Source organism: Tricharina praecox (genome assembly GCF_024521635.1).
Source record: "Tricharina praecox strain CBS 144465 chromosome Unknown BZA05scaffold_7, whole genome shotgun sequence".
Lineage (NCBI taxonomy): Eukaryota > Fungi > Ascomycota > Pezizomycetes > Pezizales > Pyronemataceae > Tricharina > Tricharina praecox.
Window position 1 is genome coordinate 658,369 of NW_026250409.1, and position 21,108 is coordinate 679,476.

General features: G+C 53.8%; 6 protein-coding genes across 6 annotated transcripts; 1 reads left to right on the forward strand and 5 right to left on the reverse strand.

Annotated features, from left to right (window-relative positions):
• Positions 1-652: 652 nt before the first annotated feature.
• Positions 653-1,719, reverse strand: BZA05DRAFT_392397 (uncharacterized protein). The gene is made up of 3 exons (XM_051483095.1): positions 1,326-1,719; positions 1,260-1,267; positions 653-1,196 (listed from the first exon to the last, which is right to left on the reverse strand). The coding sequence occupies exons 1-3, from the start codon at positions 1,353-1,355 to the stop codon at positions 974-976; spliced, it is 261 nt and encodes an 86-aa protein (XP_051341184.1). The 5' UTR covers positions 1,356-1,719; the 3' UTR covers positions 653-973.
• Positions 1,720-1,773: 54 nt separating this feature from the next.
• Positions 1,774-4,824, forward strand: BZA05DRAFT_392398 (uncharacterized protein). The gene is made up of 5 exons (XM_051483096.1): positions 1,774-2,196; positions 2,275-2,444; positions 2,506-2,663; positions 2,718-3,489; positions 3,543-4,824. Exons 1-5 carry the CDS (start codon positions 2,057-2,059, stop codon positions 4,757-4,759), a joined length of 2,457 nt encoding a protein of 818 aa, XP_051341185.1. The 5' UTR covers positions 1,774-2,056; the 3' UTR covers positions 4,760-4,824.
• On the reverse strand, positions 4,825-7,204 carry BZA05DRAFT_392401 (MBOAT, membrane-bound O-acyltransferase family-domain-containing protein). The gene is made up of 9 exons (XM_051483097.1): positions 7,022-7,204; positions 6,924-6,968; positions 6,761-6,860; positions 6,477-6,711; positions 6,362-6,409; positions 6,235-6,306; positions 5,916-6,184; positions 5,556-5,866; positions 4,825-5,502 (listed from the first exon to the last, which is right to left on the reverse strand). The coding sequence occupies exons 1-9, from the start codon at positions 7,041-7,043 to the stop codon at positions 4,940-4,942; spliced, it is 1,665 nt and encodes a 554-aa protein (XP_051341186.1). The 5' UTR covers positions 7,044-7,204; the 3' UTR covers positions 4,825-4,939.
• A 163-nt stretch (positions 7,205-7,367) lies between these two features.
• BZA05DRAFT_392405 (actin) lies at positions 7,368-9,649 on the reverse strand. The gene is made up of 8 exons (XM_051483098.1): positions 9,433-9,649; positions 9,274-9,287; positions 9,136-9,152; positions 9,006-9,061; positions 8,899-8,929; positions 7,832-8,718; positions 7,661-7,766; positions 7,368-7,604 (listed from the first exon to the last, which is right to left on the reverse strand). The coding sequence occupies exons 1-8, from the start codon at positions 9,437-9,439 to the stop codon at positions 7,595-7,597; spliced, it is 1,128 nt and encodes a 375-aa protein (XP_051341187.1). The 5' UTR covers positions 9,440-9,649; the 3' UTR covers positions 7,368-7,594.
• Positions 9,650-11,429: 1,780 nt separating this feature from the next.
• Positions 11,430-12,610, reverse strand: BZA05DRAFT_248834 (nucleotide exchange factor Fes1-domain-containing protein). The gene is made up of 2 exons (XM_051480007.1): positions 12,228-12,610; positions 11,430-12,179 (listed from the first exon to the last, which is right to left on the reverse strand). The coding sequence occupies exons 1-2, from the start codon at positions 12,309-12,311 to the stop codon at positions 11,628-11,630; spliced, it is 636 nt and encodes a 211-aa protein (XP_051341188.1). The 5' UTR covers positions 12,312-12,610; the 3' UTR covers positions 11,430-11,627.
• A 1,714-nt stretch (positions 12,611-14,324) lies between these two features.
• On the reverse strand, positions 14,325-19,440 carry BZA05DRAFT_248843 (uncharacterized protein). Its single transcript, XM_051480008.1, has 2 exons — positions 15,664-19,440; positions 14,325-15,606 (listed from the first exon to the last, which is right to left on the reverse strand). Exons 1-2 carry the CDS (start codon positions 19,165-19,167, stop codon positions 14,473-14,475), a joined length of 4,638 nt encoding a protein of 1,545 aa, XP_051341189.1. The 5' UTR covers positions 19,168-19,440; the 3' UTR covers positions 14,325-14,472.
• Positions 19,441-21,108: the final 1,668 nt, after the last annotated feature.

A 21,108-nucleotide genomic window follows, 5' to 3' on the forward strand; every position in this document is an offset into this window, starting at 1 on the left:
TCCAGAATGCGTCGGCTTAGTTAAGCTTCGAGCCGGGGGGCATTAACTTTGGTGAAAGTACGGTACGTTGAGTCGAGTTCCTCAACAACTATTATCCCATCGTCTAATCTTGGTTCTTATTGCATGTGTGTATCCACTGAGCCCGGAGCTTCACGGCCCGACATTATCGTGATCACTAGAACTCTCTACTTGGGTGGCTAACAGGAATGGTCACTACCTATTACGTACAAATAAGTAGCCTATGGGGGCTATAAGTCCTAGATATTGCTGCGATAAATTTTCGAGTATTTCGGTATCCGTGGCCCAGGCAAGGAACACGGCCGCATGAGAGTCGTTATAAGGACGAACGCCTGAACATATCATGAGGTAGCACTCGTCATTTCGAACTCATCCTCTGTGTTGGAGAGATTTGTCTAGCCGGAAGGAAAACCGGACCCAGTGTGTACATTGCCATGAGCTAGATAGAGGTTGCACGCAATCATGATGAATGAAAAGAAAGTATCTCGGTTGGGATAAGTTGGGTATATCTAAATCTTGATTCTACTCCCCCTTGTGGCCTCGTTCGATTTTGGGCCAGCGCATTGCTTTCGACTACGTAGACCTCTTCCTTCCCAAGACTTCCAACGAAAACTACGCAGTATGGCAGCGGAGTTGTTCAGTGATTTTTTTCGTGGTTAGTGTTGGAGACGTCGAGCTTTTTTGTGTGAAACTGTGTCGGAGATGGAACCGAAACCGTAAGGACCAACTTGTTAGTTATGCGTGCCCGTTTTGTCAACTCCTCCAGAACATTCGCCATGGCGGAATGATAGTGATGGTGGCGGTGGTGTGATTGCCATACAGCGTAAAGTACAATAATGATACAAGTCTTCATCGTCGTCACATCGCGTCTTCCTCCAAATTCACGAAAAACCAGTTGTACGAATCCCAAGCAGTTTACCCCGCCAACCACACAGCTCGCCATAGGCACATCCGACTACTGCTTCTTCTCCCCCTTGTCCAAAGGCTCCAACTCCATCCTGGCCGCACGCCTCTCTAGTCGCTGCTTCTGCATACGCTCGAGCTCACTGACGATATCTTCCCTGTCGTGCGGGATCTTGTGGGTCTGGTTGGGGTTCGGCCAAAAGCCTTCCACGCTGAAGCGGTTGTCGAGGTTCGTACCGAAGTAGTACATTACGGCGATCGGGAACATGATGTACCTTGCATAACGAACTTAGCTGGAGATTTGGTGGGGGGGTGGGATGCGGGTGGTGATGGCGTACATTCCGAACTGTCGGTGGAGGGTGCGTTAGTTTAGCTCGCATGGCAGAACGAGAGGTGATACAGACCTTGAAGACTTCCAGATTGCTGCCTCCCATGATTGCGATTGTTGTTTGTGGATTGAGTGAGGTGTCGTGGTGTTATGGCTGTGGGTATAGTGGTGGTTATGGTGGTGGTGGCGGCGTCGGTGGCGGAGGATAGTTCGTTTCGTCCGTTGTTTGGCTGGTCTGGTGGGGGTTGCCTTCCTTCCGCTCGGATGATGCCGACGTCGGTTTAAGCTTTTCAGCCAAGACCAGTTCGCCCGCCTCTTCACCGCCTGCCAGGTGACGCGTCATCGATGGTCACTCTCGGCTTCCTTCAACCCGGGCTTAGATCCAGTTAGACCGAGGAGATCTATTCGGAGCTGATTTCTCGGCCTGACCTTGAGAATCCTCGCATCCATGAAGTTTCAACGTCGCCCAGGTGGCCGGAGGGAGCTTGCATGTCAAGCAGAGCACATTTACCCGCGTAAAGCACCACCCCCAACCCGCTGCCGCTATGAATTCCTCAACCGCGCCATAACTATGGACGCGCAACTACTTGGTTACCATAGCATCCCACTATTCCTCCGCGATTCTGCCAATCCTCACCGCAAGCCATGAGTGTTAACTTCATTGCATTTCCCACACTTCGCGCCACGTAACGTAAACAAGCATAATCTCCCCACGGCAAACTCCGTTAACTACACCTCTCCACGCGCCGAACTCTCCGTCCGGCACCTCTCCCTGGCAGCTCCCCCACCAACGGCCCACCCCACGAAATGTCGGCCCCCATCGATCCCTCCTCCATCTCCACGTGGGAAGACGCATTCCAGCATCCGATCCCGCAGGTGCGGCAGCTGGAGCGACAGCTGCGTGCCGACCTGGCGGGTAATAAGGAGAAGTTGCGGGGGTTGGTCGGGTCAGTAGCGATCTCCCATGCCCCACCGCACCAGCTTTAGCAATTGGAGACTGACGTCGAGCTGGCCCGGTGCGACAGGGAGAGCTATCGTGATCTACTACAGACCGCCGAGCGCATAATCGATATGGACGTGGCCGCGCAGAACGTCGAGGCGCACCTTGGCGACGCTTCGAGGAATTGTAATTCCCGACTTCTCGAGCGGAAAGCGAAGAACCTGCGCCTGTTCAACGATATTGCGGATAAGAGAGGTATGCTGGAGCTTCCCCGAGCGGTTACAGGTTGGATGGACGGCTGGTTGATTAGCTACAGACCGCGAAAAATACACCTTCGCAGCACAGCTCGCAGTACTCGAGGCCTGTCCCACGGTGATCTCCTGGCTCCTCCACAAAGACGAAGGCGCATCCTGCCTGCTCGCCTCCAAGGTCTTCGTGATCTCCCGGCTTCTCCTCAAGTCACTATCCGAGAAGGTTTCCGCCCGCACGCCCGCACGCGTGGAGCATCTACTTACTTCCGGCCCTCAGAACTCACTCCCGCTTCTAGCCACCCTCCGCTCGCAGTGCGGCACTCTGCGTCCCATATTGTTACAGCATATAGATACGCTCCTCTCCTCGTCTGCTCCGCTCGCCACGCGCGTCCTCGTTTCTACCCTCGCCGCGTTCAGTATCATCAAGACCTCATCACCGTCGGAGGTGCTACGACACTTCCTCTATATCCGTTCCACGGCGCTGTCTTCGCTGCAGCGGAGTACGGAGCCGAATACGATCCTAATATCCATCGCGCTTTTCAACCGCACCCTACATGACACGGAGGAAATCTTCCCGGGCAAGCTCAGCGACGCACTGGTAGCGCTGAAATCGAAGAGCCTACTCCAAGACGCCGAGGTCACGGCAGTGCCGGAGCTAAGCCTTGACATCAACGCGCGCTGGCTACCGGATGATATCCGCAGTTTCACGCCGTGGGTGCGCCACGACGACTTGGAGAAGGTGCGGGTAAAGGAGTTGGTCCAGGCGTGGGCCGAGAAGGAGATTGTCAAGTTGAATGAGAATTTGCAGAAGACGCTGGAGGCGATGAACGATGTCGCGGACATTGTGAAGTTGCGTAGTGGGGCTTTGGCACTGTGGAGAGCCGGCGCGCAGATCAGAAGGAAACTGCTCAGCGGCGGATGCGGGGAGAATTTCAGGACCATTCTCATGAACAGAGTGGTGGAGGTGATGAAGAGCGTCGCCGAGGAACTCAGACATGTTGCAGAGAAGATACATGCGCTGCTTCCGAAGGCGGAGTACGAATCGGACGGTAATTCCACCCCGACCATCTCGACCATGACAGGACTAACAGCTCTTCCCTAGATTCTACCAGCCTCTGGCCCGAAACCCCCCTCAGCATCGACCTAACCAATGGTGCCCTCTCCTTCCGTACCAGCATCTCCAACCGGGTGCACGGCCGTAGTCCGGTGGTTCTCTCTTTCCTAAGCGTTTACACCTCCTGGCTCTCTCGGATCTCCGCCATCGCGACCATCGCGCGCGACCTCCGCAGCTCCTCATACCCCAGCACAGAAGAAGACGAAGACTTTGAATCGGAAGAAGAGCGCTCCCAAGCCGGAATCGAAGATTCCTTCCTTTCCGAAAAGGAACTCACCAGTGCCCTAGACGGAGTCTACCGGCTCCTCGAGCGGTCCCTCAAATCCACATTTGAACTCACGCCCATTCCCATCACCAGACGACAAACCGTCTTCCTCCTGCGCGCAATCCGGCAGATCCGGCAGCTACCGCCCAAGCGGCAAGGCGAGGACGCCAACGCCAACGCGATCATCTCGCTCTCGTGGTTCGGCGCAGAGCTGATCCCGCGACTCCACGGCTCCATCGCCGAAGCGGTGACGACGCCTCCGATCCGAGCCGTGACCACGCTCCTGCAGCGCCGAAAATGGGAGGCGCCCGTGATCTCGCGGCCGCTGTGGGAAGCGTACGAGCACCAGCCGGACATGGAGCCGCTGCCGGTCCAGCCCAGCCCGCTCGTGTTTAGATTCCTGAACGAGATCGTCAAGGAAATGCGCTTGGCCGGCGAGGACGTCTGGACCCCTGCCGCCGTAAAGACCGTCAAGGCTAGGGCGTGCAACCATATGTGGGGCGCTATGGAGGAGGTCCTGAGGGATCGCGAATGGAAAAATTCCACCGACGATACTCCGCCTCCGCCTCCTCCTCCGTCTCCCCCGTCACTGCCGCCAGTGGCACCATCCTCGCCGCCGCCGCCACCAGCCGACGACGGCGAGGAGGAGGAAGTTGCACCCCCGGCGGCGGAACCAACCCCCGCGCCTACGCCAAAACCGTACGTAACCCGCGATTGGGCTCTGCAGCTCCTCTTCGATACCCTCTACCTGGACGAAGCACTGCACCGCAAGCGACGGCGCGGAAGCACCAACGGGAGTTCTGTGACGAGTCTTGTAGGGAAGATCGATTCAGTTATGGGGGGCAAAGTCGAGCTGGACGAGGAGCTGAGGATACGGCTTGAGGGCGCGGCGAGTGAGTATTGGAAGAGGACGTGTTTATTGTTTGCACTGTTGAGTTGAGCCGAGTTGAGTTGAGTTGATGTAATACTTGGCGATGAATAGAGTACTAGTAGGTAGAAGGAGAAATGAATAAATATTAAGATATATAGCCCCTTTACATCTACATCCAACCGTGCAGCCAGCCAGTCCATGGATATAACAAACAAACGCCACTCCGTTCAACGATCCTAAGCAACTCCGTCACATGGCCTTCTTCCCTACATGAACCTTGCTCGCCAACTTCTTCGCGTTGACCACGCCCGTAAACGAACCGTTCCTGCGTCTGTTCTCGACTGCCCTCTCCACCTCCCTGCGCATCTCGAGCAGATCACCTTCCGGATCCTCTGGCAGGCCGAGCGCACCACCGGTACGCTGCAGCACCTCCTCCTCCTCTTCCGCCTCTTCCGCGGCCCTGCCGAGTCTTCGCTGCTGCGTCTTGACTAGCCACTTCTTCCCCGAAGAGTAAAAGAATGCGAGGGAAATAATGATGGCAATGTGGACGAAAAAATAGGTGCGGGCCCAAACTGTCACCGAGCCGGAGAAGGTGAGGACTATGAATGGAGCCGCAATGTAGGAAAACGCAAGTTGCGTTACGAGCATGCTAAATATGTCGTACAACTTCTTATACGGGCCAGAAGTCTTTTGGTCCTCTGCACTGAGAAAGAGAGGTCGCACGTGCCGGCGGAAGTATTTGGCAGTCGTTTGGGTGAACGAGGCGGTTAGGAAGGTTAGATAGTAGCCCGGGGAGATGCCGTGCCACAGGGCTGGGTTTCATTAGCAACCGAGAAGTCAATATGGATGGCTGGATAAATCATACCGGAGGTGGTGAAAGTAGCCAACGAACTCCTGAACCCGGGCTTCCTTCCCTTAGGCGTAACTCGGAGGTATACGTAGTTCTTGAGCCACTTATTAGTGTTCATGTTCCACGCCTCAAGGTACGCCTTCGTGTTCTGAGCGGTCTCCAGAGCGTAAGGGTCGACGTTCGTAACGCGATCCCACTTCGCCTTACGGTTCTCGTCCACGCCGTTATAGCCCAGCCCGGAAAGGATGCATGCACCCTCGGTCAGCGACCATACACCGTAGTACTTCGTCCTTGCGGTGAAACAGAAGGCGTATATGAACCATAACCTGCCACCAGTCAGCCACCACTCGGTCACAGGTACCCATAGAGATTCACCGTCGGAAGAAAGAATAAGTCATAGCCTCATCACTAAGCATAAACTCGGTGGTGTAAACCGAACCGAGCTTCAAAAACGCGACTATCCACAGGATTCCGTAAACGGCCTTCCACATGGCGGGCACGTGGCTCTTGGGGATCTTTCGCTTTCGCTTCGTTCCGCCGTGCTTCGCGTCTGGGGCTACGACATCGAACATGGTGCAGTCGATCCAGCGCTGATACTCGCGGAAATCGAAGGCGGGGCCAGCGAAAAGCGAGGGGAAGAATAACTACCGCAATTTAGCACTCCTGCTGCGACGGGGTCGGAGGGGGTACAAACAACGTATGCTCCGTAATCAAGTAGATTCGGCATCTTGGTGATCTTCCGGTCCTTCTGGAACTCCGACAGCTCCTACGCACTATTAGCACTCATGCCTCCGCCCCGCCGTCTCTCATTTCTCACTCACCTCATCCGGCAACCGACCATCATGAACCGACCAACAGAACGCCGTCAACTATTATCACCCGTCAGTCCATCCTCCACCCTAGCCTAGCCAGTATCCTTGGGTCCCCCGGACGAACCTTCATAAGTAGCACCATCTGCGCACCCGTAACATCGACCACGCCCGGCACGGGATGCAGCTCTCTGTAGATGTGATTCCAGAGCATGTGTCCCATCAAGAACACGAATCCGATCCACGGCATGAACGGTCCATTAATGAATGCGGCGATGGTGTATGCGCCCGCCGCGGATATAAAGAGCGTGCGGATACCCTCCCAGAAGTCGAAGACGCCGAGGAGATAGAATAACGAAATCCTGCGCCTATCAGCGGGAGAGCGTGGGGAGGGAGGGAGACAGGACGGACCCGATGAGGAATACGCTCTTCTTCCATGGTTCGGCGTCGGGTAAGCGCTTTAGTAGGCCGGCGAAGGGGTAGGATACGAGGATCGTGAAGATGAGCTTTACTGCTAAATGTGAACGGCTGCGACGGGCGACGGGCGACGGGCGACGGCGGGGGGGACACATACATTCATCTTTCGAAGCGCCAATCGCGTTGGCAAGCCAAACGAAAGCTATTCCGGTCAGTCAGTTCATTGTCACGGGAACGAACGAGGAAGGTATGTACGCAGGTCTATGAAGGGCAACATGGTGCGCACACTCTTCAGAATCCGAGGGATTTGAAGAGATCAAAGTGTTGAGGGGGGAAAGTTGGCGGGTTTTGTTCCTGGACAGGACAGACAGGGACGTGAACCTATCAAGCTATGACAGCATCAAGTGCACAAGCGTGGTTGGCATCAGATAAGATTACGTTAGCCTGGAAAGGACAGACTGATGCACAATAGGATATCTTGAGCTTTTGAAGATCGACACTGCAATGGAGTACACCGGAGAAAGCAAGTGACGAGGAAACCGGATAACATTCGCGAATGCTCCTCTCCCTCGGAGAAAACAATCAACTGGCTACATTACTGAAAAACGAATTCACAACAAAAAAAAAGGGCAACCGAGTATGAAACAGAAAAAAAAAAAAAACAATCGAACAACCCCCATCCAACTGTCACATTGCGGACTACGACGATCATCACTTTCCCATTTTTCGTGGAGTTGTTTAATTATCATTGCGGAAAGTCGCTGAAAAGTATCCCATGTTTCCCCCTGCCCAAAGCACACAACCATGCGCAAAAAAAACAGACGGCGATTAGAAGCACCTAGTAGCAGACGGTTAGTACTGATAGCATCGATAAAGAGGTTCGGAGATACATACTTGCGGTGAACGATCGAAGGACCGCTCTCGTCGTACTCCTGCTTCGAGATCCACATCTGCTGGAAGGTAGAAAGGGACGCAAGGATAGATCCTCCGATCCAGACAGCTGCGCACGTGTCAGCGGAAATCCATCACACCTAATCGTGAGAGAAAATCAGGGGGATAACTTACAGTACTTCCTCTCCGGGGGAGCAATAATCTTGACCTTCATGGAAGAAGGAGCAAGAGCAGTGATCTCCTTCTGCATACGGTCGGCAATACCGGGGTACATGGTGGTTCCTCCGGACATGACAATGTTACCGTAGAGGTCCTTACGGACATCAACATCACACTTCATGATAGAGGTGAAGGTGGTGGCGTGGATACCGCCTGACTCGAGACCGAGGACCGAAGGCTGGAAGAGAGCCTCGGGGGCACGGAAACGCTCGTTACCGATGGTGATGACCTGTCCGTCGGGAAGCTCGTAGGACTTCTCGAGGGAAGAGGACTGCGAGGCAGTCTGGATCTCCTGCTCGAAGTCGAGGGCGACGTAACAGAGCTTCTCCTTGATATCACGAACGATTTCACGCTCAGCGGTGGTGTTGAAAGTGTAACCACGCTCGGCGAGGATCTTCATGAGGTAGTCGGTAAGATCACGACCAGCCATGTCGACACGCGAGATGGCGTGGGGAAGGGCGAATCCCTCGTAGATAGGGACAACGTGAGTGACACCGTCACCGGAGTCCAGGACGATACCGGTGGTACGACCGGAGGCGTACAGGGACAACACAGCCTGGATCGAGACGTAGAAAGCCGGGGCGTTGAAAGTCTCGAAGACGATCTGTGTCATCTTCTCCCTGTTGGACTTGGGGTTGATGGGGGCCTCGGTCAACAGAACGGGGTGCTCCTCGGGAGCCACTCGCAGCTCGTTGTAGAAAGTGTGGTGCCAAATCTTCTCCATGTCGTCCCAGTTCGTGACAACACCGTGCTCGATGGGGTATCTCAGCGTGAGAATACCACGCTTCGACTGTGCCTCATCTCCAACGTACGAGTCCTTCTGTCCCATACCGATCATGATACTGTGGAGACCAGCGAGTTAGCCATGTTTCGATAGTCGAGAAGAAACCCGCCCTAGCTACTGCTGCTGCTACGGAGTTCGACTCCTGCGAGCAAAGCTTCGTGAATTAAATTCTCGTAGCAGCATCAGATGGCATTGTAGGGATTGTGTCACGAGAGTCGAGGAGGAGGAGGGAAAGTACCCATGATGACGGGGACGTCCAACAATCGAGGCTGAAAGACAGGGGTCAGCTTCTTCTATCCTTGGTGCTGATAAGGGAACAGATTTCAATTGGATAGGAGAACTCACGGAAGACAGCACGAGGGGCGTCATCACCGGCGAAACCGGCCTTGCACATTCCGGAACTGTTCGGGACACCGTCAGCACGAAGGGAACTTCTTGCGAGACATAGCTTTACGTCAGACGGAAGAGAACTTACCCATTGTCGATAACGAGCTGTGTTGCAACGAGAATTGGAGATTAGCACAAGGATGTCTCAGTTTGAAACGGACCCCGCCTTCGACGGCAGCCGAAAACGACGAGAATTGGGGAGCAGCAAGGCAGGTAAGTAACATACAGCAGCGACTTCGTCTGTAAGGGAGCACTTCTAGTCAGCGGAATTGATCTCGAGATGAGAATGGATGGACCCCGAGCTCCAAGGTGATGAAACCAGCAGCTAGAAGGAACAGGTGGGGGGGTTGAAGACGGGAATAGGGGAGGAGCAACAACTACCAACCTTCCATGGCGGGCAAATTAAAAGGGTGTAAGTTTAAAGGATGTGTAAACTCGTATGAAGCGTGGTGGCCGTGAGATGGATTGAAGGTGTCGGGAGAAGGTTGAAGGGAGGTTGATGGGGGGAGGGTGAAGGTAGAAGTAGTGGTTGGATGGGTGTGTTGGGAGGATAAGTAGAGAGGTATAGGGGGGAGAGAAGCGGACTTTTTTGTAGTTCCACGAAGGGGGTGTCGGGAAAGAGGGGGCTACTTGAAGGAACGGCTTTTGTGGTTGGTGGGTGAGTGCCAAGCGCGGGCGTGAGGTGTGCTCTCTAACGACATCGGGAAATTCCTTCTGGGTTATGGTCCAAGCGCAGCTGCCAAATATCGGCATCGTGGTGTACCGCAGCCCAAAGAGCACGCAAAGGCTTTCTGAAGCAGAGCAAAGCAGAGCAGATCAGACCAGATCTAACTGGACCTAACTGGACCTGACCGGACAAGAGCGGGACCAGAGCAACCATAACAGAGAAGGTCGAACAGCATGGTCATAGAGCACAGAAGCAGACAGCGGAGGTAGGTAGGCACCCTAGACCACGATAGATACATGTTACTCTTACTCTACTGTAGTTAGAGCAAGTACCTACAGGCTACCTCTCCCCCACGAGGAGAGCGGTCCCGCCACCATCCCATTTTCAGTTCCATCAAAGACTCTCTGCCACCGAGCTCAACACCTCTCATGCGTAGAGTACTCTACTCGAGAGTAGTTGCTGCCGTACATACATACGTTGCTTTTCGCCGCCAAGCAGGGAAGAGAGAGCAGGGCTATGACTCTGGCAAGGCCCGAGGTGAGGTTGAGATTTGATCGAGTGCTCGGGACTCGTCACCTCGATTGCACCAGCAACGGCAGCCAGCAACCAGCAACCGTCCCGTCGTGCAGTCCAGAAAGGCTTGGCCACTATTTGTCCCCCCAGCTGAATGGGAAACACGAGACGGTAGCTATAACATACAGAAAAGACAAGACAGGCGCGCGCCTTGCAGCCTTTACGTCCATCCCTGCCGCCACTCGCAAACGTCAGACTCAGCAGTAGCAGGCTGACAGCGAGAAGGGTAAAAAAATGTATTTCAGTCATGTGGTGCGGGGAACTTGCGCGGCTTTTCGTAAACGACCCCCGGCCGCCACGACTCTCCGGATTGATGCCCAACAGCTATGAGGGATTCTCCTCACCTCTCCTCTTACGTAGCCAGGATCGACGTCGAGAAGGTATGTAAGAGGGCCTCATCTTAAACAACAACCACCTCCAGGTGTTCTACCTATTCTGCTCGACCTCTCGGAATCCCAGTCATGAAAAAACAAAGCCTGTGCTACACAGAGTACAAACGTGAAGGTGGGGCAACTTGGCGGGGTAGTTTCGTTTCTCGTGCGACGTAGAATTCTGCGTACTCTACAACTGTTCTCCAAAGTCGAGATGTGTTTGGCCGAGTGATAGGATAAGGAGATATTCTCAGCTTTATGCGATGAAGCGCGTGTAGTAAAGTAGCTGCCGCCCAAGTAGTGTGCGGTTTACGATTATACATTCGGTACGTACCGGAATCATAGCGGAATTGTTCAAACCCCGATAAATGTAAACAAAAACTCAATCGATCCGAGACCCGAGTCAACAGGTACAATGTGTGTAGATTCCCCTTGAGATCGTTCGGCTCCATTATCCTCCCGGTGAAGTCTGGGCTGGCGTTCATCAGCACTAAAATTGGTTGATGTACCGGTACTCCGTGTCGTGCTTCGTGTCTTGACTGCTGTGATTCTTTTCTTGACTCTAGATGGAGGGTGATCGATATGGGACGAGGATGTGGGCCAGAAATCGAATCCTCGGTCTCCAAGCCCAAAGGCAAGAACAAGACCTTCTGCCGTCCTACACCCCCTGGCCGGCCAGAGTGGGCAGGAAAGGAGTGTGACGGTTCACCATAGTCTAGATAGGCTGCATGCGAAATAAAACAGGAAGATCTCTCTCTCTGCCGTCCTACACATCAACGAGAACACTTGTTTTTAAGCTCCAGGTCAACACGGAACGATACCACAGGACGATATTCTCACTGACGGTGATAATGATGTTGATGATGCTTCTAATTATCCGCAGAACCCCAAGAAGAAAGAAACCCCACAAACACCCGAACTTTTATACCCAAAACAGCAAAAGAACAAAAGAGAAGCGCCACCGACCAACTACTGGCTAATAACCTTCGCCGCGCGCTCGCGCAGCGTTTTCATCAACGCATCGATGCCCTCCATATCATCGGCATCCAACTTGCTGCCGCCAGCCCCGACCACCTCCTCAGGCAGCAGATCCAGCGCGATCTTCAGCGACTCCTGCATATTCCTGACGGCACTGCTAAGGGCATAGCACGCCTTCTTCCTGACGTCCTCCGCGGGATCCTTTAGGACGATATCGACGAGCTTCTGGACGCCGCCATGGCTCAGGAACGCCTCCTGGCTCTTGACGTTGTTCTGGACGGCGGTGCCGCAGCACCACGCCGCCATGAACCGCAGCTTCTGCTCCGGCGACCCAAGCAGCGAGATCAGCGGCGGCCACAGCGCGAGGTTCTCAATGTTGTTCGCGTTGTCCAGCTGCTCAACCATCAGCTCGAAGTTGTCGAATGCGATCTCTTTGTTCTCGAGGTCTAGCTCTGGGTCGAGGATCGCCGCCATCGCCTCCTTCATCAGGTCCGCGTCAGACTTTTGGCGCATGCCGAAGAGCTCCGCGACGAGTGCTGGGTTCTAAGAAAAGGTTAGCGGTAGAAAGGGACGCTGTCGGAGGGGATGCACGAGTTGGGTTTTGCGTTCGGTCGGCGCCGCTGTGGGGTCGCTGTTCTCGATGCCCCAGCTGAGGAGGTTGCCGAGGTTTGACATTGTAGCGATTCGTGTGTGTGTGTATGTGTGTGTGCGAGTGTGTGAGTATTGGAGTGTTGCTACGTAAAATCGTTTCGTTTCGTTCGTCGTGGTGGTGGTTTGGTCGTTCGAGTGCTGATGGTGGGGTTGAAGTACTCTAGTATGTACTGCTAGTAGTAAATCGACGTCAGAATGCACGAGAAGGCTGTGGATGCACGTGGAAGCAACGATACGCTACGCATGGTAGTGTCCAATCCGTGAGACGAGACGACAATTGCAACCATAACTACTGTCATATGTAGAGTTATGCTCTTTTTCAACATGTATGATACTCTGCTTTACTCCGTTCCTTTCATTGATAAATACGTCTCGTCATCTCATCAGTGCTTCATAGAGTACAGGTCTGAAGCGGAAGAAAAATAAGAAATCATCTCCGCAGCCAACTGCGCATGGCCCGCCTGTCATTCCGACCCTGTAGATACGGTACTATTCTAGGCGCGCAAACATTCGTATTTCGTACCTATTTCGTATTTCGTATTCGTACTCTTTAGAGTATCTACACAGGAGATGTTTGTGCTCGAGCGCGAGATACAATTTCCGATCAAGGGCAACGCTCACCATTAGTTAGAATAGGTAGGTAGGATCGCTATTAGGTACCGTCCAGCCATTTCCGAGTCCCGACCGGTCTTGATGTGTATGCGCAGCTCACGACCACCGTACCGTATATCATTCAGGCGTCCAGACTCCAGGGCGACCTTACACCGTCTGGTCGTACTACATGCCATGCCGTTCCTCCATCAGACGAGTACATAGGTGACAGATCCGCACTTTTCCCGCGTACCGGCCCGCGGCCACGAGTCGATGACTCCCTCCTGCTCTCCAGCCCACGCGTCGAACCAGCCCTTTGCCCTTTGCCCTTTACAAGAAACCCCCCCCACCCAGGTTGCATCCACCAACCGCGCGGTAAAAGGAGTCAGAACACAGTCCTACGCGTCCAGTGCCCAGTTTCACCAGCCTAGACTTCCTCCACGGTTCACGGTTCATGAGTACTGGTACTATCCAGAGTATCCACGCGTCTGCACTCACTCGACATTCTTGGCGGAAAAAAAAGCCCCAGTGCAAAGGGAGAGGGAAACGGGGGGTTGATGATAATTATCATGGACCTTCAACCGTGAACGCGTAAGTCGCTATCTGAAGCCCCCGAAGCCGAAGTCCGCAAACAGTTTCGACCTCTCCTCCATGGCCATGCTGTCGTCATCCGCTCATGACTCAACAATCCAGGGACATTTTTGTTTGTTTCATCACGGCTCAAAATCCGAGTGACACAACATGACATGAACGAGCATACTTTCCATCCGCATGCTTCAGCTCCAGCGTACATCCAATTCTCAATCCGGTTCGCAAAACAGAACAGTCCTACAAACCATCCCCACCCTTCCCCCACCTGCCATCCCTCCGTCCCGCCATCCCTTTGTCCAGCCATTGGCGTCATATCAATCTCAATCTACACCTATAAAAAATCACCAGTCTATGTAGATACTTGCGTACGGACAAGCACCTCCCGAGCACCTCCCGAGTCCCGAGTCCCGAGTCCTGAGAAAAAGAAGAAGAAGAAGAGAACCACCAAACTTTTGATAAGAAAAAATCCACCAGATCGATCGCAAAAGCACTTCCACCTCCACTTGCACAGCACATACTCACGTATTCCCCAATTCCCCCAATTCCCCCAATTCCCCCAATTCCGTCCAATCCAGCACAACCAGTGGTGGCAAGCAAGTGAAGTACCTATTCCCTATTCCCTATTCCCATCCTACCATCCTACCATCCTACCATACAAACACACACACACACACACACACACACACACATATATAGACACAAAATAAAATATATATAAATACGAAAAAAATAAAACTCCAATCCAGCCAACCGATCAATGCATTTCGAAAAGCCCAAAGCCCAAGCAAGCAAACCCCCTAAACAAACAGACCGCTTTTTTTTGAGGCAAAACACAACACCACACAACACAGCACAACACACGCATGAAATGTTACAGAATGTTGAAACAATCACAAGAAGGGACAAGAAGGGACAAGAAGGACAAGAAGAAGAAGAAGTATAATGTGTATGTGTCTCGAATAGGATATCTCACCCCTCCCCAAACCATACGATACCAGACCAATTAAGTGTACCGACTGAAATCAAGATTCATCAGCAAGTCCTCCGTCTCCGAGTCCTTATCAATATCGCCGTTGAGCGTAGTCGCGCTGCGGAGGGAGTGTTCCGTCGACACCGTCTGCGTGCTCATGGCGGAGACCCTGCGGTTGGTGGCGCTAGTCTGGCGCATAGGACTGGCGGCCCTGGCGAAGGATCCAAACATGTTTGGCGGGGCACCAACGCGCTCGCGCAGCAGCTTGATGCTGCGGAGCCGGTGGCGCGGATTCGAGATGTGCTCGCGTCCTCCCTCGTTAAAGACATGAGAATACACGCTTGCATTAAGAGCGATATTCCGGACGAAGGAGGCAAGGCTCTTGGCGGAGACCATCTTTGGTTCCTGCGCAGGCGAGATATCCGTGAATCCATCTCTGCAGCACACTTGGACTCGATAGAACGCATCCCCCAGCCTACCAGTCGAGAGCCTCGATGACACGAAGCCGGACCGTGCTTCTGGCGAGATAACGATGCTGACGAAGTTGAACTGGCTCGGAATCGTGCCGAAGCGCCATGGAAGACCCGAATTGTTAAAAATGATATTTACGAAATCGTTGCCGATGTGCCGTTTCTTGCCGGTGCAGAAGACATCTTCTACACGTGTGGGCATCATCGTGGTGATATGGAAAACGATCTCCGTGGTGCGATCGCGCCAAAAGTATGCGAATTCGCCGTCGAAATCCTCCTCGCGGTCCAGGCCTCCAGTGTTCAGGTCAGTACCCTTTAGCTTCACCAAATCGCCCAATCCATCCACAAAGTCGGTGTAGTCAGGCGAGCCCATGGCGTTCGCCAATATCTCCTTCTCATCGGTTTGCCCGGCGCCGACATAAATGACACCAATCTTGTGGAAATCCACGATAGGTATCCGATCAAACACTTCAATCGCACGGGTAGTTTTGTCGTCGTCGGGAAGCAAAATCGGCCTTTGTTCTGTGAGAGCGGTGCCTCCCGCGAACTGCAGCAGCAGGTGACTAGGTAGCAATTTCGTGGCATCAAACTCGTCAGGCTCGTTTTCCTTCAGATCGTCGTCAACATCGACATGTTGCAACAATGCGTTCCTCGCATCCGGAGAGTCTGGTTTCAGAGAGTAATAAGACGTTCCCGCCTAAGCACAAGTCAGTGGGTGAAACAACATACATCCTTCCTCGCAGAGCAGACCTACCGGTCTTCGTATTGTGATCCTCGACATCCCAGACTCGGGTTGCATCTGGATGGAAAGAATAGTCATTCCATTCACCCAGTTCTTGGTCACGATGCCAGGGCTCTTCAACTTGTTCGGCGGCTTGAGGTCTCGCTTAGAATACGTGAACCGTTGCAGCATATCGATGCACGCCTCGCTCTGCTCGTCCAAATGATTCGAATGATCGTGAAGGACCAGGCCCCGCACGATCCACGAAACATATTTCGGTCTCTCGGATAGTCGTAAAGAGAGGAACCATGTCGTAAGCACGTTGTAGGCAAGCGTCAGAACATATTGCGGGAGATCTGACTGTTCCGCCGGCAGCTGGTCGTGTGTTTCACGGGAGGCTGCCCGAGCGTGGAAGCTAGATCGTTGGGTCGCAGTCTCCTTGGCGTGTTGAATGTACCGAAATGCGATACCAAAGATATTCCGAAAGTCCGGTTCGGTGAAATTGCTGTAGAGCGAAGGTAACTTTGCGAGCGCAGACAGGAATTCAAGGATATGCACGCTCACCACCGGTGACGTGATGATTTGTGACAATTTGGTTAGGATTCCAGAGAGAAACTTGCTGGTCGAGCCGGGCAATTCGTAGCAGCATAGAGCCAGAGCGTGAATGCAAGGCTTAGCGGTCCTGTTCCACGAATGAAGCCCGAGCTGGAATGCCTTCACGATCCCTTCAGTTTCGTTCTTCGCAAAGTGCTGGCGGTAGCTGATGAGCACTGTGAGAAGATGGATCAGAGACACTGCAATATCCGCCCTCTTAACGTCGGATGGGAGATCCGTGTCGGGAAGTCGGTTCGTGTGAAGCTGATCGCAGACCAAGTTCCGGAGGAATGTGACATGAGCCTTGCAGTTCCTAAACATGGTCTTATTGGCCAATTGCGAAGGAAGATGGCACAGAACATAGCTGTAGATCTCCCAGTCGCATCCTTGTTGGACGATGGGAATGACCTGCTCCAACCAACGGGCAACCCTCATGCAGATCTTCGGGTCCAAAGTTGGTCCTTCTTGCGGAGGAGAGTCCGAGCTCGGGTCGTAGAAAGTCTGCAGAACCGGACTTGCGACCCGCTCCGCCTTGTCTGGCAGAGGCCGTGTCTCCGGATAACTCCACAAGGGGGCGCGCCGCTTATTCTTATCGTGCCGTTCCGACAGGCCCCTGCTGCTCGAATGCCGAAGCGAAAGTGTCTGGGATACCGAATTGCTCCGATTCGAACGGGATGAAGAAGAGGTATCGTCGTCTTTGGGGCTGGAGAGGGCCGAAAGCGGCTCCATGGCTTCGTGAATCCTATTAAGAACCCCGGCCAGGTAGTCCGACTCGGTGCTATCCGTTAGGAAAACACGGTTCTCGGAGTCGGCGCGTAGGCGGAATAGCAACTTCATTGCGGTCAACCTGGCGTCATCCTCGCAATCCGCGGACCCAGCGATTTTGACCAGCTCTTCATACACCGGCACAGCCTTCAATGCGTCCGTGTTCATGTTGCGGATAAACAACTTGACCAAACCGCGGACGACGATGTTGACGAGCGAGCCATGGGAGTGATGAGAACCACCCAACGATGGCCGCACAGACGAGCGATCGATATCGGAAAGCACACCACCGGGTGAAAGGCCAGAGTTTTGGTCTAGTCGCAAGTATTCGATGAGAATGCGCGCCAGCTGATGGAACATTTCGAGATTGCTATCGGCAGCCACGTCTACAATGATCTTGACCAGCACCTCGAGTACCCGCGGATCGGTTTCGGTCCGGAAGTCATTGAAAGCTACGAAAACTAGCTTATGGAGGAGCGATTCTTCGCAAACTCCTCGGATCGTTTCATATACATCTGTGATAAGGGAGAGTACTTGGACGCGCAATTCCGAAGGCCGTTTTCTTGTCCGGAAAAAGACGTCCACCAGGCGACGCGAGTTCTCCAACCACTCTGCACACGAAGGGTAACAGAGGTGCTCCGACGCATAGTAATTGAGGACGAATTCCGCCGCAGAGTCCGGAATGTGACCGTAAACGTCAAGAAAAAACTGCACCACTCCTTCCACTTGGGTGAAGTCAGGCTGCCGGCACGCCTCTTCCAATTGATTTATGATGGTGAAAAGCGTCTGCGAGATGGCGGTGTTGACTTCCTTGTCTTGTTGTTTCGCCTTGGGGACGTTCGGGATGCCCAGCCGTACGAGGGAGACTCCGTCCGCACGCTCGGTGGTGCGCCGGGAGACGTGTACCAATACTTCGAGAGGAATCGCCCACTCATCAAACGAGATCTGTGAAACGATGTCGCGCCTAGCCAGAACACGCCCAATTGCCCCGCATATGCTCATATCCAAGCGTGGAATGTCTCTCGAAAGCGCATCCCTGAAGGCCACCATGACGATCGAAACCTGAAGCTTCGGCAAGCCATTCTCTCCGTTCTCCAAGAGGAGCTTCTCCAAAAACCAGATTGCACCACGGAGAGTGTTCATATTAGGTGCAGAACTGCTTCTCTTGGACTTCCGGGAAATTTCCAGCAAAGTGAGGACACACTTGTGCGCCATGTGGCTCTTGCACAGGTTGCTCACTGCGTTCCAGGTGTCATCGGCGAGGTCGCGGATGGTAGAATACGTGCCGCACAAGATCTCAATGCACGGGCGAAGCGAATCGGGCGGGATGTAACCGTACGTGATCAGCGTCTCGATAAAGGCGATGGCACACTCAATGTCCTTCTTGTTGGTTGTTTTTCTTGAGATGAACAATATGTCTGACAACAATTGGCTGATTTCGCGTTCTTCAAAGGTCTGAAAGTTGAACTTGATTATGTCCGTCACAAACTTGAATAATTCCTTCAAGCAGAATTCGGCCCCAGATATCGTATCCGTCGAACCTCCTTCCCGCTGGCGGAGCTTACGGGCTCTGCCGGCCTCCTGAAATAAAACTTTTAGCCACTTTGAGAGCAAGCCCCCAATCTCCCTCTCGAACGACGCCAGGTTCCGGCCGCCGGAGGTGAGCACCAGCATCGCTTGCAACTGATCGTCGAAATCTTCGATCCTCTCATGCAGGGCAATGGTACGATAGTACCGTAGCCGATCGAGTGCGGAGGGGTCGTTTAGAGCCTTCAGGCATGCCGTCATGAGTTTGAAGCCCGCCTGACGAGCCTCCACGGAGTTATCGTCTTCCACCAGATCCTGCGCAATGTGCCATATCTCGCTAACAATGGGTGAAGGCAAGTCCGTAACGGAGGTCCTCACGAGCTCGGCAGCCACCACTCGGTCCTGCAGCGGTTTATCCTTACGTAGCCGGTCCAACAGCTCCCCCTGCCCTTTCTCCTCCGAAGGCTCGGCGAAGTACTCGAATTGGGACGCGGAGCGGTTGGCATTGCTGGAGGACGGTGTTACGGGGGTGGACGGGATCGAGAAGCCTGAGCGATTCCTGAGACCTAGATTTCGAAACACGTTTGCGAGGCCAGATTGCGCTTTCGGTTCTTGAGGTGGGGGATCGACAGGCGTAAGGGTTGGAGTCATCTAGGGCTGGTAGTGGGACGTCAGCGGGGAGACAGGTCTTGGGATCGTTCAAAGTGTCAAACAAAGATTCTTCAAGTTTGCCGGGCCCCAGATGGTGTTGTCTGAAAGCAAAAAAAAAGCTTTGGAGCGGTGATATAACAGGCCACCTGGGACGTAGCCAATAAGTGCCCTTCTCGAACGAAGCGCTGTGAACGGTGTGAACGGGGGGAGAAAAAAAAAGTGTTGGGGTATGGGAGTGTGTGTGCGATGATGATGATGATGATGATTGAGTGAAACAACAAGACGATAACGTCAACGGTGCTGGGATAATAATTCGCCAATATAAGGGTATAATTGACAGCAAGCACTAAGCAAGCAAATATATTGGGTACCGACCTGTCCTGCGGCGCCCGCGTGGACGAGCTATCGCCGTGCGCAAAACGCCAACAGTAAGAGTGATGGGGCCGGGTGTCAGAGGGGGCGGAGTGTCGCGGGATCGGCGGCGACAGCGGGCACGGAAGCGGACGAGGTGCAAGGTTTGCTACTGCTACTGGGTTGGTGAGAGGGATGTGGGTCGATATGTCGGGAGTCCCGGCGGAGAAGGCGAAGGCGGATGTGTTTGTGAAAGCGTCGTGGACGGAGGTGAGTAGTTCGGTGATTCATATATCGGGCATCGAACGTCAACGGCAACGGGCAACGCACACCACATGCACCACACACACCACACACACTCAGACCGCGCGATGTCTGGCGTTGTCTGGGCTGGCGGGACCGTGACGGTTCCGACTTTTGGAGCAACGTAACGAAGTGAGTAGATGCAGTGGAATAGAGCGGAGCACGGCAAAGAAGAGAGCAGGTAGGTGGGCCGAGAGCAGGTAGGTGGGCCGACAGGTAGAGGCAGGCAGACGCGGCAGGTAGGCAGGTAATTTTTCGGTAGGATCCAGGAACTGTGCAGATCGAAGGATGCTTGCACGATGACCTTTGGGGGAGGGGGGAGGGGGGGGTGGTGGATGGATGCGTGCTTGGGGCTGCGCGTGAGGTGATGGGTAGGTAATCGGTGTGTAAGTCTACCTATCTAGAGTAGAGTACTCTTATGTATGATAGCCGTGGGAGGAGGAAAGATCCGAAGATAGCGGGGTGACAAGCGGTGTGATCGCCGTGCAGGGAACCATTCTACCACGGCGTTTAGCCCGCTTTAGTTGCGTTGCGGGTGACGGCCTTGGGAGGAGGGGCGTTTATATCTCGGCCACGGTTGGAGCCGCGAATGGAGATGGGGACGGAGATGGGGCTTGACCGGACCGGCCTTGAAGATCCGGCCCGGAGGCTGCTGTGGGACATTTGTGTGGATTCCTCAAGCTTCAGGGCCGTCCCTCTGTTTCCCCACACCCTCCGTTCGAAGTGGATATCGGTATGATCACGAAAAAAGCAAAAAGAGGGCAGAAACGGGGGAGATTTTAGCTACCTACCTGAAACGGCGCAGGATCTGGTGAGGGGGAAGGAGACAGTCGAGTGACATGCTGCAGGCAGCATCGACGCACTCTATCCACAGGCAGCAAGCAGTCAAATTCGAGCCGGAATTCGTGGGGGCGTACAGGAGCCAGAGTGCGTCTGTTGAGTTCCAGAACATGTGGAGTGGCCAGAGGAAAAGCTCCGGGTCTGGCGATGACGATGCCCAACGGGATCACGGACGGCATGGGAAGAGCTTGAGATGAGGACTCGAAGTAGAGCGATGTACCGACAGGCGTATCGCATGCGCCTTCGCGTCACGTGACGAAGGAAATTCCGCATGCTGACCTTCACTTGCAGCTCGTGAGACCAACAACCCGCAACGAGCAAAATACAGCACGGAAGAAGTGACTGCTCAGATCTGGATGACGGCAAAGATGACGGATCTGCATCGTATGCAATTGCGTCCCCAGAGCGTATCAATGAGAACAGACTTATCGTCCACAAAGCAGCCGC